The 19,069-nt window shown below is 38.8% G+C and overlaps 2 protein-coding genes across 2 annotated transcripts in view; one reads left to right on the forward strand and one right to left on the reverse strand.

The window, feature by feature from the left end:
• The first annotated feature begins 1,466 nt into the window (after positions 1-1,466).
• Positions 1,467-6,120, forward strand: LOC118805263 (glycoprotein-N-acetylgalactosamine 3-beta-galactosyltransferase 1-like). Its single transcript, XM_036565945.1, has 4 exons — positions 1,467-1,620; positions 2,525-2,683; positions 3,550-4,208; positions 5,847-6,120. Exons 2-4 carry the CDS (start codon positions 2,542-2,544, stop codon positions 5,991-5,993), a joined length of 948 nt encoding a protein of 315 aa, XP_036421838.1. The 5' UTR covers positions 1,467-1,620; positions 2,525-2,541; the 3' UTR covers positions 5,994-6,120.
• Positions 6,121-6,170: 50 nt separating this feature from the next.
• Positions 6,171-19,069, reverse strand: part of col28a1a (collagen, type XXVIII, alpha 1a) — a 50,722-nt gene continuing 37,823 nt past the window's right edge. The window contains exons 28-34 of the mRNA XM_036565944.1: positions 17,995-18,075; positions 17,763-17,798; positions 17,630-17,666; positions 14,327-14,881; positions 11,240-11,394; positions 8,796-9,078; positions 6,171-8,470 (exon numbers count right to left, since the gene is read on the reverse strand). Coding sequence (XP_036421837.1) covers positions 8,298-8,470; positions 8,796-9,078; positions 11,240-11,394; positions 14,327-14,881; positions 17,630-17,666; positions 17,763-17,798; positions 17,995-18,075 — 1,320 coding nt within the window. The 3' untranslated portion in view covers positions 6,171-8,297. The remainder of the gene's footprint in view (positions 8,471-8,795; positions 9,079-11,239; positions 11,395-14,326; positions 14,882-17,629; positions 17,667-17,762; positions 17,799-17,994; positions 18,076-19,069) is intronic.

Genomic DNA, 19,069 nt, shown 5'->3' on the forward strand with positions numbered 1-19,069 from the left:
ATGATAAAATCACCGTGTGAACAAAACCAGGGGGCAAGACAAAAGGGCAAGTCGAAAAACAGTCCAGTAGTTCAAAAAACACAGAACACAAATCACAGGCAACAGTATCCAAGAGGGTAAAGGCAAAAAAGCAGAGTCGAGTAAACAAAGCAAAGGGTGAAATACACAGCAGAGTAATGATCAGAAATAACGCTCAGTAAGGTTCGGAAAGAAACAATACCTCGCACTGATCTTCCCTAAAGCCCGGGCTTAAAAACTATCCTGTCCTGATCATATGATCTAAAGCACAGGTGCCAATAATCAGTACTCAGGAGAATGAGAGCGCTGATAGGAGCGCGAGATATTGTCCGAAGTCATGTGGTCCCCTTGAGGATCGTGGGTATTGGAGTCCGTATCATCCCTTGATACTGGCAAATGCGTGACAACAGGACACTTTTCCACTTCCCTTCAGTCCATTTTAAATGAGCTCGGGCCCAGAGAAGGTGGCAGCATTTCTGGATTATGCTTATATATGGTTTCTTCTTTGCGTTTTAGCGTTTTAATTAGCCTTTGTGGATGCAACGCCAAACTGTTTTCATAGACAGTGGTTTTCAGAAGTGTTTCTGAGCCCATGCAGTGATTTCCACTACAGAATCATGTCTGTTTTTAATGCAGTGCTGCCTGAGGGCCCAAAGATCACGGACAGGAAATACTGGTTTTCGGCCGTGTCCCTTACATACAGAGATTTCTCCAGATTCTCTGAATCTTTTAATGTTATTATGTACTGTAGATGATGAAAAGCAAAAGTTCTTTGCTATTTTATATTGAGAAACGTTATTCTTGAATTGTTGCACTATTTAATTGCACAGTCTTTCACAGAGTAGTGAACCCCTCCTCATCTTTACTACTTTTATACCTAATCATGTTACTGACCTGTTGCCAATTAACCACCAGGTGTTTTTTTAAGCTTTACACAACTTTACCAGCCTTTTGCCGCCCCCGTCCCAACTTTTTTGGAACATGTTGCTGACATCAAATTCAAAACGGGCCTATATTTTTCAAAATACAAAAAAAATTCTCAGTTTCAACATTTGAAATGTTGTCTTTGAAGCATTTTCAATGAAATATATGGTTTCAATGATTTGTGTATCATTGCATTTTTTTTATTTACATTTTTCACAGCGTCCCAACCTTTTTGGAAAGGAGGTTGTAAAATAATGTGATAATTTAAATAAAAGCAACTAATAAAAACAAACTAAAACCATGGTGATGAAAGATAATATTAATTCTAATTCATTACAGCCTTAGCATCTGGATACATGAGTCCTAAACACTACAGAAGTGATGCAAAAGACACACAAAAGCTGTATAAGAATGTGTGGGCTTAGTCCTGGAGCTCTGGAGAGCAGCTCCACCCACCTGCTGAAGGGTTATTTACAGTAGGTATTGCGCTTTGTTTTCATGTTACACTTTTGCCCAGTGTGATTAATGCTTAAATACGGTATCAGGTGAAAACCCCTTCACACTTCCTGTTTGAGAAACCTGTTATATTACCAGCCTTTGAGAGCCTCAGTGATGTGGCTTAGGCAACCTTTAGGAAGCCTCTTTGCTGGATACAGATTCCTTCACCTTCAGTGGCTGGTAGGTTTAAAAAAATCTGCTTTTTTACTTTTTTACTTTACACAATGTTTAGTTCAGTGATGAGTTAATTTAGTCGATGCTCTGTGTCTTCAGCGTTTTAGCAGCCCCTATGTGATTATATTCTTCTGTGCCTTTTAATGTTATCTCAGTCAGGGGTTACAGCAGTTTCAGCTGGTTGGGCTTAATATTAAATGGGCCCATATGGTCAAAAATTAAAGCAGAAGGCTTATGATATTTTTATATAAAAACTATCTGTAGTGAACCAATCTGATTGGGCCTTTTTTGGGTGTTCTTTCAGCAATGTGATAATTCAGCATTGTGGAACTTGTCACATTTATAAAAGTTTAAGCACCCCTGTTCAAAAGACTTGATCTTCAAATTACTTGAAATTACCTGCTTATAAGTGAAAATACTTTAATACATCATCTACAGAAAAAAAAAAAACACTTCTGTACACTTTAATACACAGTTAGTGTTTATGTGCTGAATTTAAACATAAAATAAGGCCTGTGCAAAAGTTATGGCACATTTATATTGTTTCTTTTATTTTTAATGTCCTTTTTAATTTTATTTTAACTTCAGTCTTAACTTAATTTTAACTTAATCTTCATTTTTTTCTAATATGTTAAATTGTGAAATGTGCCAGGAGAAATTGGGCACTAACATTTGCAGAATAATGACATAAGTTTGTTGCCTGAAGAGGATGTGTTACTTTTTCACTTGTAAAAAGTCAACAAAGCTTTTCCGTTAGTTTTATGTTAGGAAGTTTTATGTGGAAACACAGTGTAGTCGTTAGTGTGTGATGATGTATGCAGAGCGCTCCTTATTGTATCTGTCTCTGAGAGTTTGTTGATGATCCGTCCTAAAGGTCTGGCTTGTTGTTGTTGTTGTTGTTGTTATTTAGGTTCCAGGGAAATAAAAATGAAACAGGTGCTCTCTCATGCCCTCTTCTTAAGCGGGGTAGCAGTGGGTTTCTTCATAATAAATATCACAATTAATTTTAAAATGGACCCAGCTCCACTCGAAATCCCCATCACAGAGAGTCCTGTGGTGCAGAAGCTTGGTAAGTTCATATTTATTACACGTGTTACTACACTGGTGTGAGTGTACAAAATCTGAAAGTTAAAGGTGAAGTCTAGACTAATGATAACCTCCTGTTACAGAAACACTCCCTGTATTTCAATAAGAACAGAAAACCTGTTTAATGGAATGCAGGTTCCAAAACACGTTCCAAAAGAGTTGGGACAGGGGCCTGTTTACCACTGTGATTCATCACCTCTTCTTTTAACAGCACTCTGTAAGCGTTTGGGAACTGAGGAGACACTGCTGTAGTTTTGAAAGTTAAATGTTTTCCCTTTCTGGTTTGATACAGGATTTCAGCTGCTCATCAGTTCAGGGGCTCATTTGTCGTATTTTTCATTCATAATGTGCCAAATGTTTTCAGTAGTGACAGGTCTGGACTGCAGGCAGGCCAGTTTAGCACCCAGACTCTTTTAATGCAGAGCAATGCTGCTGTAATATATGTAGAAAATATATATATATATATATATATATATATATATATACAGAGAGAGAGAGAGACAGAGAGATGTATACTCACTGTTTAAGTGAGTAAATCATTTCCCTTGCCAATTCACCACTTTGGGTCCGTGTGTCTAACAAAAACAAGGAGTTCTGGGCTGATTCTGAGGCCCAACACAGCATGATTGTTTTATAAACATAAAAATTTGAAGCCAACCCAATTATCTCCCACTGCCATCCATTTTTAACCATATCCTGCTTTCTGTGTGCGTGTAGCGTAACTATGGGCATGACACAAGTGCCCCCTATCAGAAATCTGATTAGTTGAGACTCAGTTACTCTTATGAATTACTCTCACGCTTGTTTCCCTTGGCTAAAATCTCTTTTGTTACTTTTTTTTTTGCAAAGACAAAAGTGTTGCGACAGATCTGACCCAGAAAGTGAGGCTGTTATGCTGGGTACTAACAGCACCCCAGTTCCTGGAATCTAGAGCCAAGCATGTCCACGCCGTCTGGGGCAAACGCTGCAACAAGGTGCTCTACATGAGCTCTGAGGAGTCAGACTTTCCAACCGTGAAGCTCAACGTGACGGAGGGACGGAATCAACTCTACTGGAAAACCATCCGGGCCTTCCAGTACATCTACGAACACCATCTGGACGATGCGGACTGGTTCCTCAAAGCAGACGACGACACCTTTGTTGTTCCTGAAAACCTGCGCTATTTGCTTTCTCAACACAACACAGAGGACCCGGTCTATTTAGGACGCAGGTTCAGGCCGTTCGTTGCTCAGGGTTACATGAGCGGTGGAGCAGGTTACGTCCTGAGCAAAGAGGCACTTCGGAGATTTGTGAAGGGACACGCTGATGGAAACTGTACACACTTCTCAGACATCGAGGACATGGCCCTGGGCACCTGCATGGAGACTATGAATGTCACAGCTGAGGATACCAGAGACATAAAAAGCAGGCAAACTTTTCATGCTTATCCTCCCAATGAATACTTGCCTAGACAGCAGCCTAGACCACTGCCTAACCACCTTCTGTACGAGTACTACGACCCTGTTGAGGTAAATGTGAAAACAAATGTCTTCTAGTTTCCAGTTTTAATACTGATAGTCGAAAAAAATATATATTTATCCAAAGCAGTTTTCAGGTTATGAGGAAATTCTCTTAAATAAATAAAATAAAATGAATAAAGGAGGCTTTCAATGTGCATTTCCTGCTCAGATGTGTAAGAGTTGAGTCACAGTACATACAGTAGCCAACAGGCAAAATCACATCCCAACAGAAACGTCACAAATATGACACCCGAAGTATCTAAAAACCACAAGTAAACCTGGTACATCAGGTGAATGTGATGACGTGACACATCATGCCTTGAAACTTAATCGTTTTTTTTCACGCAGTTGCATTTTTTCCCACATATGATCACAAATATTTTACGTGATATCTCACTTTTTCACTTGAACATGTGTTTTTCACGTTCTTGTGGAAAATGACGGGATGTGTCTAAAGATCACGTGAACACATTAAGTATGACTTTATAATTTAACACCTTTAACATCAGGTCATGCCTTAAAACAGCAGATGAGCTTGCGTTTTTGTTGTCACGTTTTTTGTAATAACATGTTTTTCACATGCGTGAGAAAAATAACGTGAGGTGTCTAAAAACAGCTGTGATCATTCACATATGAGATGCATGTGTTTTTTTCTGTAAGGGAGGTCATGACTGGAGAAGTAGCCTATCAGCTATAATGAGATCCATACTGATCCATACTGAATCCCACACATAGGAGATTCCTAGGAGAAATTCATCATTTAAAAGCTAATTAGATTTGTAGTAAACATTTTTTTGTGCAGAAAAAAACATAATATTGACTGTCTGTGTTTGTTTAACATTTCCAAAACTCTCTCCAAGGAAGCTCAGTGCTATTTGGAGTTATCATCCGATCCCTAATTTGGCTAATCAATACTTCATTAAGTGAAATCAGGAGTGCTGGTGGTGGATATGAAGAAATCCATAAATTATTCTTATATAACAACAATATAAAAACAGAGAAATATTCTAGGCATTCATGAATCGAGAGTCAACACCAAGCTTTGGACTGTCAAACTTTCAAACAGGGATGTTTAAGTTTAGTCACAAAGATATTCTGTTGTCACTGTCTTGAAAAAAAACTCCAGCAGCACTGCTGTGTCTGATCCACTCAGACCAGCGCAACACACACTAACACACCACCACCACGTCAGTGTTACTGCAGTGCTGAGAATGATCCATCACCCAAATAGTACCTGCTCTGTGAGGGTTCATGGGGGTCCTGACCACTGAAGAACAGGGTAAAAGGGGGCTAACAAAGTATCAGAGAAACAGATGGACTACAGTCTGTAACTGTAGAACTACAAAGTGCACCTATATAGTAAGTTAATAGTTTTGTTAGTCAAAGACTGTGTTTGGTAACATTTGAAGACACAAAATTTGCTCACTTTTTACCAAAAAAGGCCGCCTGATCTTGACATTTTTTAAAAAGAACACGTTCAGCTCCATGAAAAAAAGTTCAATTTGCATGAAATTCAATGTATGTTTTTGATACATGCATTTTCCTTCAAAGCAAATGAAGATTTCTAATTCAGATTAGCAAACATGTGACATTCACATTCAAATGTACCTTATTTAATACACTGGTGTTGGTTTTGTTTCTTTCCAGGGACCTGGGTGCTGCTCGGATTTAGCGATATCCTTTCATTATATACGTCCAGAAGAAATGTACATGCTGGAGTACTTCACCTACCATCTCCGTCCGTACGGGTACAAGTACAGATGTAATCCAGAGGCTGCATTACGTGTTCTGTGAATACATTTTTGTAATATACTATAATCTAAAGCAGCTTGTATTTTATTTATTTTATTTATTTGTAGTATTGACTTGCAAAATGAGCTTTTAGTTGTTTGTTTTTTCCAACAATTTGATTTACAGCACGTTTTTAACATTTATGTTTTCAAAAATATGACAATGTCTACATTCATTGCTATTAAAATATAAAATTATCTACTGTCTCTACTTCTCTGAAATACACAGTAAGACACATTTTACAAAGAGGAGGAACAGAACATGAGCTGATGCAGTATTCTGGGATAGTTAGTTAGACTTGCTACGAGAAGAGAGACAAAAAATGTTGCAGGAGTCCAGAATGTGAATTCAGAAGTCGTGCAAATGCCTCTTTGTGTAACCATTAGTTTAAAAGGCAAGGCCTGTTATGTAAATTCAACACCCATACATTACGATATTACACTAAGATACTTACTATGTAACTATAAAGAACATCTATTAAAAGTAACTCTTGATGTCTGCTACATAACATTGTCATAAACATTCTATAAACGTGCTATATGCTGTCATTTGTTCATTAATAACAATGTCATGTTGCCATTAGCAGTTATTGTCATTACAGATGTTGTAATGTTTGTTTTTATGTACTAGAATATGTAAAAATAGATATGTGACATGACATCAAACATTATGACATCTGTCATTACGGTTACCGGTAATGGTAACATGACACTGTTACACTATATGGTCAAAAGTATGTGGACACCTGACCTTCACACCTATATGAGCTTGTTGGACATCCCATTCCAAAACTAAGGTTATTGACATTTAGTCATATATGCCATATAACAGCCTCCACCCTTCTGAGAAGGCCTTCAACAAAATGTTGGAGTGTGTTTGTGGGAATTTGTGGCCATTTAGTCAAAAGAGCATTTGTGAGGTCAGACACAATGTTGGATGAGAAGGTCTGGCCGGCAATTGACATTCCGGTTCATCCCAAAGGTGTTCAGTGGGGCTACATACATACTACATATTGTGATCTGGAGTTTGGTGTGGCAGCGTGCTTTACACCACTCCAGCTGACGCTTGGTGTTGCAAAAAGTGGTCTTAGGCTTGGCTGCAGCTGCTCGGCCATGAAAAGCCATTTCATGAAGCTCCTGACACAGTTCTTTTGCTGATGTTGCTTCCAGAAGTATTCTGGAACAGTATTCTGCCACAGATGGTGGCGATTCTCATATGCAACATGCCTCAGCACTCGGCAGCCCCGCTTTGTTTAGATGCTCCCGAGATGCTTCCGTATCACAATAATAGCACTTACAGTTGTCTGGGGCAGATCTAGCTGGACAGAAATACCACAAACCGACTTGTGGCATCCTATAACAGTGCCAAGTTTAGTTTTAGTCAGTGTTTGTCTATCAAGACTGCAAGGCTATGTGCTTGATTTTATACACGTTAGCAACGGGTGTGGCTGAAACACCTGAACTCAGTAATTAGGAGGTGTGTCCACATACGTTTGGCCATATAGTGAATATTAATGAACGAAAACTGTCATAACACGGTTATGGCATGATTAAGTCAATGCCGTGTAGCAGGGTTTCAAGTACAATTTTACTCTATAAAATTCCTGTATTCCTTAGGCCAGATTATAAAACTGAACAAAAACTTGGAAACTACTGTTAGTTCAGTTATTAAAGACAGCAGTTTTGAACACAGACATTCTGGGGTGGTTTTCAGGCTGCTAATTAAGCCTAGTCAAGGATTAAATCTAGACTTAAATCGCACTATCAACAAAGATTCTTCATTAAAAAAGTCCCTTATAGTGAAATAACATAAACCTAATCTGTGTCTGGAAAACTGACCCCCCAAAATGACAAAGACGCCTTCATTTTTGGGGGAAAATATAATGCACAGTACTGTACATGCCTCTACCATGTAGTTACAGCCAGTAAGTGGCATTTTCCAGAAAAAGGATTTATACTATGTAGGACATGTTGTATTTACACTGCATGAGGGTAAATAGATTATTGTTAGCTCTTGTAAACCATATAAATTTGCCTAATAGATCACTAAATCCTTACACAATGAAACGCACAGTCCTAATAACTTTGTTAATCAGTTCAAACAGCGAACTCTGTTTTTTTAGTCCATGAACCTGTATATTCAACCTGTAGGCTATAGCTGGCTGCAGCATCTTCCTCTCAAGAGGCCAGTGAACTAAACAGCTCATTATCTGTACAGTGCAATGCAATTCAATATACGCCAAAGGAAATGCGCTAAATCACCACGGTGAAAAGCAACGAGCCATTTTGAGCTTCGGTGAATGTCCGGTTACGTTCGTACACAGGTTTTCCTGCAGCTGTCTTGCGTTCCGAAGCGGTTGCTGTTGCCATGGCAACCACCGTACCAGAACTGAGCGCAAGCGTTGGCCTCGGGGTCATAGTACCATTTAATCTCGTAGTTCCTGCACGGCCCAGGGTCTAACCGCTGCCTGCAGTCCACACCTTGGAACAAACACAGCAGATGGAGGATAATGAGAGACCACGTGTTCAGTGCACAGTCGTGTGTGCAAAAGTTTAGGCGCCCTGTTTTAAATGTTTTTGTTGATTTTCTGAGTGTTAATAAGTGAACACGTCCTTATTTTTTGGAAAGGTACTTTTACTTTTACTCCAGTCATTATTATTATTATTATTATTATTATTATTATCATTATTATTATTCATGTAACAATACTTTTACTTGAGTACGGGTTTAGGCTACTCTACACATCTGTAAACGAGTCATATGTTCCAAGGTTTTGCAGTAAGAGATGTTACTGAAGGTGCGTACCTGGTATGAAGCCGTCGGGCTGTCGAGGGGGAGGTAGAATCTGTGGAGGTGGGCTTCTCTCCAGGCCAGGCAGCCAGTCGGCGGGGTTAGGAGGTCCCATCACAGACACGCCAGGGGACTGGAGATTGGCTCTACTGCCAGACGAAGCTGCCGTGAGCTCACTGAGCTCGTTCACTGACCCCTCGAAAAACGACGTCTTCCTGCCCTTCTCGATTTCATTATCAGCACTGCCATCTTCTCCATGAGGGGGAGAGGGAGTCTCGGGCTCCAGCGGAGGTTCAGTCTGTGGGGAATGGAGAAGTGTTGAAGTCTAAACCTTGGCAACCAGTTGATGAGTTGAATCTTGTGCATTCAGAATTGTTAAAAACAATGTATACATCATCGTGCAGTTAAGGTCAACACATCTTGTTTTACCTTTAACGTTCTTGTATTCTGGCCTAAAATGTGACAAAATAGTGAAAACACTAAAGGTGTTGTGAATTAACACAACTGAGTGTGTTAGATCAAAAAATGTAGAGTAGATAGCAATAAAACAAACTAATACAGCACTGTGCAAAAGTCAGAGGTTACCCTTTTTTCATTTCCAGTCAGAACGAGTTATTCATTTTTCAGGAGATATTTCTGAGGAGATATATAGATATACAGTAATCCAAATGCATTGATGAAGAAAATCAATGAAAGTCCAATAAAAAACATGAGTTTCCAAAATTGTTGTTAAAAATGGTTAAAAGCTACAGAGAAAATGGGGCTCCTAACAGCCACCTGGAAGACCAGGTAGACACCAACACTGCCCCCCTTCAGATAAACAGCACTTAAAGCTTTCATCTCTGGGAGAGAGGAGAAAATCAAGCTGCTTCAGATCTGAAAACATCCACAGGTGTTTCTGTCCATCCTTCCACTGTGAGAAGACGACTCAGCGCTGTGGGTCTGAAAGGATGTGTAGCTGTTCAAGAAGAACCTCACTGAGAAAAGGAGACAATCAAACAAAGAAGCTGAACGATGGACTGACCACCCCAGAGTCCAGACCTCAGCACCACTGAATGTGTTTGATTACTTCAGAAAATGATCAACCAGCTTCTAAGACTGAACTTTGGAGGTGTGTCTGCAGATTCTTTAAGGAACTGAAAGTGAGTCTCCTGAAAAGAATGGAAGCTGGAATAAAGGTAAAGAGTGGACACAGTAAAAGTGTAGTACATTTCTAAGTTGAGGTTTCTAATTTTCTGTTAAATATGTTTTCAGATTTTTTCCTGACATTCAAAAATAAACTTAATTGCACTTAATGGCTGTTTTGACTGGACATTAAATACAGCACTGTACTTCAAACAATTAACTGTACTTAACAGTTTGCCACTTCAGTCACACTATTACGATCTTCTTAAGGTCCTGTAATAATTAATAACTAAGGTCCTGTAATAAAAGTAACTATTTGCTAGAGCAGGGGTCGCAACCCAAATGTTAACCCAAACCTTGAGTGCCACAACTTCTTATGTTTATTTTACCATCTTGGCTGTATAATATAACCGAAAACACAGACTTACTTTGCTCTGCTTTAAGCTTTAGCTCACCTAAAGCTGCTTTTCTCGCATCTCCAGCAGGAAACTTTTCCTCAAAAGTGAAATAGTTTCTTGTAAAATGACTCTTAATGTTCAACTTTTTATGAGGCTGAAGTCGCTTCTCATTCGCCAGCTTTGTGTTCGAATCTTCCAGTTCCACCTTAAATGGTGCCTGAGGCGCTAGAATGTAACTGCTACACCATTTAAGGTGGAACGGGAAAATTCAAACAACAAACGAAAAGCGACTTCAGCCTTGTGACGTTTTAGTGTTTGACAGTTTCTCGTTGCAGATTAAACGTATCAGGAAACCAACTGGAGTGATTATAAACGCAAAGTTTATAATAACGTCCGTTTGTCTCCGAATGATCAATGTTCATCTTAAATCTTTCTATTTGCTGTTTTGTTAGCTACCAGCCAGGCGAGACTGGTGTATGTGTTACTATGGTGACCAGCAGTCTGCACTGATCTTCAGGGTTAAAGGGTGAATCAGCAGTTCTACATTAACTCCAGAGTTTAAGACCATTTATTGTTAAACTGTGTTGAACGATCAGCAGAGCTTTATTTTACTGTAAAGAGGATTATTTTATTTTTACCTACAAATCTAATTCTGCCGTGGAGGGTCAACAGGGCAGTAGAAGAGCCGACCCCTGTGCTAGAGCATGACTATGGAAAGTTTAAACATAGAAACCTGGGTTGGGTGATAGTGAAGCTGCAGTTACAGTCCTTTAAAATCCCTGCCCAGAACTGTACGGGGGCAGTAATTTGTGAAGCTGGTAAAATGTCCAAATGTAGTACTAAAGGGTTAAAGGTGGTTTCACTGCTGCAATTCGATGTGCCGCGCGACAATGACGACATATCAGCATATCTGAAAATGTAACACGCTCCTCTCACCTCTTTGCCAGCTGTACCGAAGTTATCATCGGTGAATATCTCTGGAGTCTCTAATCCAGGTTCAGGTTTAGGTGGGAACAGAACATTCTGGTCTGGACTGAATATTGCACCATTATCCTGGTCACAGATCCGACTTAGTAACACGCCTTCCAAGGCTGTGAAAACAAGGAAAGTAAATTTAGATTTAGATACAGCGAGTGTTTCATTATTAGCACTGTTGGCTGAAACATCACTGATGACCTATAATGCACCACTGGGTGTGTCCCTATTGCTGAAATCACTCCTAATGATAATCAGTATGCTATATAACACTATATAACACTTTCTTTTATAGGTTCCTACATTCCCTGTATTGGTCAGGTAGATATGATGTACCCCAAAGTTGTAAATTTTGAAATAAATAATTTTCTTTTTTGAATAAATTACACTGAAATGCCAAACAGGTTTTAGACTAAGACTAAAGTGCTGTGTAATCACACTATATGGCCAAACGTATATGGACACCTGACCATCACATCTATTTGAGCGTGTTGGACATCCCATTCCAAAACCATGGCCATTAATATGAAATCCCTTTGTGGCTATAACAGCTCCACTCTTCTGGGAAGCTTTCCACAAGATTTTGGAGAGTGTCTCTGGGAAATTTGTGCCCATTCAGTCAAAAGAGCATTTGTGAGGTCAGACACTGATGTTGGACAAGGAGGCCTGGCTCATAATCGATGTTCCAGTTCATCCCAAAGGTGTTCAGTGGGGTTGAGATCAGGGCTCTGTGCAGGCCACTCTGTGCAGGCCACAGCCGACACAGCCAGTGCATAGTGATCTTAGACTGCAGCTGCTCAGCCACAGAAACCCAATTCGTAAAGCTTCCAATGCACAGTTCTGGTGCTGATGATTCTTTGAGTGGGACTTTGGAACTCTGTAGAGGCAACAGAGGACAGGCGATTTTTAAGTACAATGCACTTTAGAACTTGACAGCCTCGCCCTGTGAGTTTGCATGCCTGAGCTGTTGTTGCATCTAGATGTTTCCATTGCACAATAATAGCACTTACAGTTGGCTGGGGCAGATCTAGCAGGGAAGACATTTCACAAACTCACTTGTGGCAAAGGTGGCATCCTATGACAGTGCCACATCTAAAGTCACCGAGCTCTTCAGTATGACTCAATGAGTGCGTTTACATGCTCTCAATAACCCGATCATAATCAGATTTCTGCAGTTGTCTGATTACTCAAACGGTAATGCAAACACCATAACCTGATCTAGAAATCCGATTAAGAAATCTGATAAAGAGAGCTGGATTTCAGCTCAGTAGTCAGATTTCTCAGAGCATGTGAACTCTTACTCTGATTTCTTTCAGATTTCTCAGTCTGCGCGACACTGAAACCAACTACATTCTCAACTAAATGAAGGATTTAAATATTCCTCATTTTCTAGATGTGTATGTTCTTACTTTCAGGTAAAGTCACGGCATGAAGTTTGATGTTTACATCACGTCTTCGTCTGTGAGTTTATTGGCTGGTTGCAAAGCAGAAATCCGATTACTGCCCGACTCATGTAGACCCGGGGTTTCCCCATTATCTGATTACTCAAGTGCATGTAAAAGCGTTGATCACATTACTGACAAAATCAGATTTTCTGCAGTTATCGGATTATTAAGCGCATGTAAAACGCACTCAGTGTTTATGTATGGAGACTGCATGGCTATGTGCTTGATTACACACACCTGTTAGTAGTCTGTATGGCTTTAACACCCACACTTAATCATGTGTCCACATACTTTGGCCATATAGTTTATTAAAAAGACTAACAGTTCCTATTACTACAAGCTGTTTAGCACAAATATACACTATATTTCAATGCAATGTCACAAGTAGAAGCAGGAACAAACAGAAACACCTCCAAGTCAGTTATATGCAGTAAAATGATGCTGAACAACACACAGATAGTTACCTGAAATAAAAGTTAAGGACTCAGTAACAGTAAAAGTCATTGCTTTCTATTACAGAGTAGATTCAGTTTCAGTTATAGGTAATAAACAGGTATGTACTATGTAAGGCTCTTTGTACTTTACTCAGATATAGTATTTTTATACCATATAGCTACTGCTATGTTTAACCAAGAATAATTACACAGTACGGTGGAGTTTGTATCGCATACTTATCCAGTTAATACCTAGAACCTGTTGGGCATTTCAGTGTAAGTTAGTTAGACTGTCTTGGAACTTGTTACCAAATATAGTTATCTAGTAGTCTGGATTTTGTGTCTCACACTTACCTGGTTAAACCCAGAACTTAAGGGATTGTGAAAGAAAGCATTACCAACTAAACTGCTAAATGTCTGCATGGTCCAGTAGTTGAGATGTAAACAAAACAAGAGGTTTGATGTGGAATATGCCATTGTAGAGAAACTCACTGATTTCTTTACAGTGAGGATAGGAACCAGGGATCATGATGTCTACAACACAAATATAGCCAATTTATTATTTTATATTATTATCCAAAAGCACACACGTCTTGTTGATGTTGATGGGTTCTGTTTTATCTCTCCACCATGAATGGATATAAAAACAAACATTTTAGGCCAAAACCTTCTTAAAACAATCATAAAACAATTTGTCAGGAGTCAGGCAGTGTATTCATATCGCTGTTGTCAGCAGAAAACCTCATATCTCCATTTTTGACATTTTTCAGTTTTTGACATAATTTGAAAATACCTGTTGCCCTTTACACAGTGTTTAAATTTCAAGATGAATGGACCAAAAGAAACGGCCCAAAACCACTTGGAAAAACGTCTGGTTCCATTGACTTACATTAAAAGCAAAGTATGTTTTTTCCTTCTCCTGTAAAGTTACCATTTTGGAGATACGAGGTTTTGTTCCGACAACAGCGATAAGCATTTAATGTAACAACTTTTAGATGTCTGGTTCCTATCACCACCACTGTGAACAATTCTGACTCGGGGAGTTTCTCTAGAATGGAGCATTTCACACCAAACCACTCTGAACGACTTTATTTATCTTAACCATTTAGTTAATGCAGATTTTTTGCAGGAAGATTAAAAACCGACTAATAAGCCTGCGGTTTACGCACTGGGCAGGCTAATGAAGTCATCGATCAGGTGGACATGCTCCTCATCAGGGTCTGAAGCTATGTAGCTCATCTCGTTCTGGAAGCTGGCATACGAAGGGTCACTGTGTTTCACCACCCCAATAACGAATATCTCAATGCCGGCAGCGCGCGCATCTTCTACCGCGTCCTCCAGCAGCACCTCATCCCGTCTGTCCGCCAGCCCGTCCGTCAGCACCACAGCAACCTTCCTGACGCCTGGGCGCGAGGCCTTGAAGAGCCGCGTGGCGCGGTGGATGGCGCTGCCTGTGAAAGTGCCCTCGCCGAGGTAGGGCATGTTCCTCACTGCGGCCTTCACGCTGGCCAGGTCCAACAGCTGCTGCAGGCTGACCACCACCATGTCTATGTGACTGTACAGCACCACCCCCACCCGCGTAGTCTCTCTGCTCACAGACACGCGGTCGATCAGCGCGTTCACAAAGTCCTTCACAACCCCAAAGTTCTTCGGGCCCACACTCTCGGAGCTATCGATCACAAACACCAACTCCAGCGGACTCTCTCTGCACTTCATACCACAGCCTGAGAGCAAACATAGCAAAAAAAACAGGGGAAATAAAACCAAATCACAAATCACGTCCTATTCCAACACCTTTAAAGGGCCCAGATCCTACTTTTTTATTTTGTTTTGTCCACTTATCACATTTTTGCAATTTTTGTACAAAAAATATTCATAATTCATTTTTACTTGACCATTTTCCAACCTCTCTTCATCCCTTCAAATTAACCAGGCTGTGTTTGTTACTGCACCTTTAAGACTGATATATGTAAATGTGCTCTGTTCTGATTGGCTGCCCTCTATTGTGCCTCATACACAAAGCAGTCTGTGTTGCCACAACTCCATACAACTTTATTGTGAATGGGCAGAGCTAAACTCTTGAAAGCTAGGGAGGTACTAAATAAGTCCACTGGGCCTGCATACCCATGGGGCATTGCGCAGACAGTCAGTTTGAGCTTGAGCTGAAGTACTGAATGAAGCAGTCATCAGTGGCAGTAGTTGAACTGGCTAGCTCAGCACTCTATGAGGGGTTGGGGTGGTCTTATTTAGCAGTGTTATAAAGCTCAGGTTTGAAATATGAATGAAGTGGTTAAAAGGAGCTGCTTACCTGTCTTATTTTGTGTAAATCTGGCTACTTGCTCGTTGTAATGTTAAAGCTGGCCAGCTAGCCAACACGGATGAGCTACTATTAATGTTGTATTGTTTTTTCACAACTTTACAGCTAGAAAATGTACTGAATGAATCAGGTTAGACTAACACTTCAAAGAATTTAAAAACTGAATGCTGCCATTTTAGCAGTTACATTTGCTATAATTATGGCTTTTAATATCTGATCAATCAAAGGACTAAGTCAGCATTAACAGTGGTATATTCCCCTACAGATGTAAGTATTGATTGACAATGACATCGTTCCAATGCATATTAATCTCATGTACTTAATCTGGCCAATAATATGGATTTAATGTCTTCGTGGCTGTTTTTTTTAGAGAATAAACATGAAAATAAACATTTTCTAGAGAATAAACACGAATAAACATGTGGTCTGATTTTTTAACCACCAACAGAACAATATCAGGGCACAGAGCCCATGTCTGAATAAGGTATAAAATCATTCATACGCAGTAAAGTTACATTTCTCTATGTACAAATACTGTAAGAGTCATTCTATGGAAACGTCCATTTTTGTGTCCCTAGCGTTTACAGAACCCTATGTTGATAAACGTTAGGGTTACTATTTATTTATATTTTAAAATAAAACAACAAGTTATTTTAACAGTTACACCTTCTTGAGCCTCAATTTAGCAATATTGGTTTTAAATCTATTATCTAGAATTCCAAGCACCACAGAAGAGCTCGTCCTCACAGTCATGTGTGAAGGCTGAGGCCATATTTTGAGGTAAAAAAAAAAAAATTCTGCAATTTTAACTACAATAATCTATACATGACTATGAAATATATGATTTAAATGACATAAAGAAAAAAATGGCAAATAAATATTATAAAATATATAATGAAAGTTCCCCAGGAGTCGTGTCACTGGTGTTACTGCGTAACAAAAAATCTCTTATTTTGAAATAAAAGTCACACTGATGACATCACTTGACTTCCTTTTACCTGTTTTCTGAGGATCTATGAAGAAAAGCACATGGTGAGTCCACTGTGACTTTCAGTTATCAGAGATTTTCTCATTTAGCTCATGATTTCATAAGAAGCTTTTAGCTGAAGTCACTGGTGTGACCGACTTTATTCTGAGGTCATTGTGAAAAAATAGAACACAAATGGATTAAATTCTGTATTTTAGTGGATATTCCATGATTGACAACATGTGGTTTGATGCTCTGTAGCAGCCATTTTGTAAAATGCATTGTTCATTAAAAATGTCTCTGGTGTTTCCTTTATTATGTGTAACACCAATGAGGATCAGAAACAACAGTGACTCCTATAGATAGATAGAAGAGTGGACGTTTCTGTAGAATGACCCATATAACAGAAAAATACAACTAAACAAAAGTACAGTAAAACGCTGATCGCTGAACCACTTCTCAGACGGTGAAACTGATGATCGGCCCTGACTGTTTGCTCTGTGCACAAGCAGCCTTTTCCCAATCCACTGTTTTTATGATGTCGCATAAGCCAATGCATTCACATTTATCATGCCACACAGCCTACAGCAGTTTAGCTCCACCCACTCACGCTGAAGTTATAAGTAGTGTTTCATCCCTGAGCCACAGTACAGGACAGCCAATCAGAACAGAGCTCATTTCAATACAATCATATGCGAAGGTTTGTGGTCAAATTACATGTTTTGTTCATTTTCTAACTGACTATATTTGGCATGCGAATGTTTATCAGTCTTAAGGGCATACCAACAAACACTTTAATTCTAAGGCATAAAAGAAGAAACGGTCATGTAAAAATGAATTATGAAATGAATTTGGTACATAAAACTAAACAAATGTTGCTCCTCAGGAGATAAAGAAGTAAAATACAGCAAAAATGCAGGATTCGGGCCCTTTAAACAATCCCGTAAAACGGTCTAAAACAAGTGATAGAACCTTTTTTCCTCTACATGTAACTCTTTTTGCTAAGAGTGAAGTAAAGGTGGTGCTGGTGTCACATTGAGCACTAAGTGTAGTAAGAATAGATACAGAATATAAAATATAAGAGTGGAATATTTTTAAAACTATGATCCCTGTTATAAAACAATACAAAACCTGTAAACTGTTGTCGTATTGTGTTTATATTTTGGAGGTGTGGGTATGTGGTATTACCGCAGATTTCTCTGATTATCATAATCACTTCTTCTCTCTGTCAGTGAAGTGAAAAACATCAGCTTTGTATCAGATTACAATGTTTAATTAGATACAGAAAAAAAAAATCTCAAAATGTTTGCTTTGTACTTACCGAAAGGCCGGGTTCCCCCTTCTCTCCAAGTTTTCCCTTCAAAAACACATTGCATTATGATTTTTCCCTCATTTTTCATTTACTGAGAGTTACTAAGCATTTTAGAGACATGAATAAGAAAATGATCAAAGAATTAAGCCTGTTACATCTAGACACTTCAGCACGAGCCATTACATGTTCCTATCAACAGTTAAGGCTTTGATGATGCATAGGGATATGAATGTGTGCAGACCTCTGGTCCTGTTTGTCCAGGTGGTCCAAAATCCCCCCTGTCTCCTTTCCTCCCACGTTCACCTGTTAGACCTCTGTTACCCTAAAGGCAGTGAACATATTCAGTGCTTCAACAATTTGTAACTGTGTGTTTAAGACTGCAACGAAGGACATGTTCTACACACTCACTGGCCACTTTATTAGAAACACCTGCCTTGTGCTTCCACTCACTGGCCACTTTATTAGAAACACCCACCTTGTACTTCCACTCACTGGCCACTTTATTAGAAACACCTACCTTGTACTTCCACTCACTGGCCACTTTATTAGAAACACCCACCTTGTACTTCTACTCACTGGCCACTTAATTAGAAACACCTACCTTGTACTTCCACTCACTGGCCACTTTATTAGAAACACCCACCTTGTACTTCCACTCACTGGCCACTTTATTAGAAACACCTACCTTGTACTTCCACTCACTGGCCACTTTATTAGAAACACCTGCCTTGTACTTCCTGCCTTGTACTTCCACTCAGTTGTAATATTAATAGTTTAAATTAAATTAACACTACACACCAAAGTGTTATTATATATATATATATATATATATATATATATATATATATATATATATATATATATATATATTAAAAAACATACATAACTTAACACCTATAATTTAACATCTAAAAATATTACTTTAGAAATGTTACATTATATTAAAATATTACATATTAAACAATAATTTTGTTTTATTCAAACTTTTCATTTCCATTTAGTCTTTTTTTCAAATTACCTACCTCATGATTTGATCACCACTTCTCAAATATGAGGCATTCTAGATATTAATTTTACATTATTTTATTCTACATTCTTATTTTTATTTATTCTAATTAAATATTATATTATTAACTTCATTCTTCATGTTCTACATCATCTAGCATTGCACTTGACTAGCAAACTGAACTTATTTTATATTTTATTTATTTTTTATTACAGTTTTATGTTATTGAAAATATTGTAGTGTAAAATGGACAGTGATTGCATATCAGACATGTTTTACCTATAATAACTTGTACTATGTTGTAATATGT

Source organism: Colossoma macropomum, unplaced genomic scaffold (assembly GCF_904425465.1).
Source record: "Colossoma macropomum unplaced genomic scaffold, Colossoma_macropomum, whole genome shotgun sequence".
Lineage (NCBI taxonomy): Eukaryota > Metazoa > Chordata > Actinopteri > Characiformes > Serrasalmidae > Colossoma > Colossoma macropomum.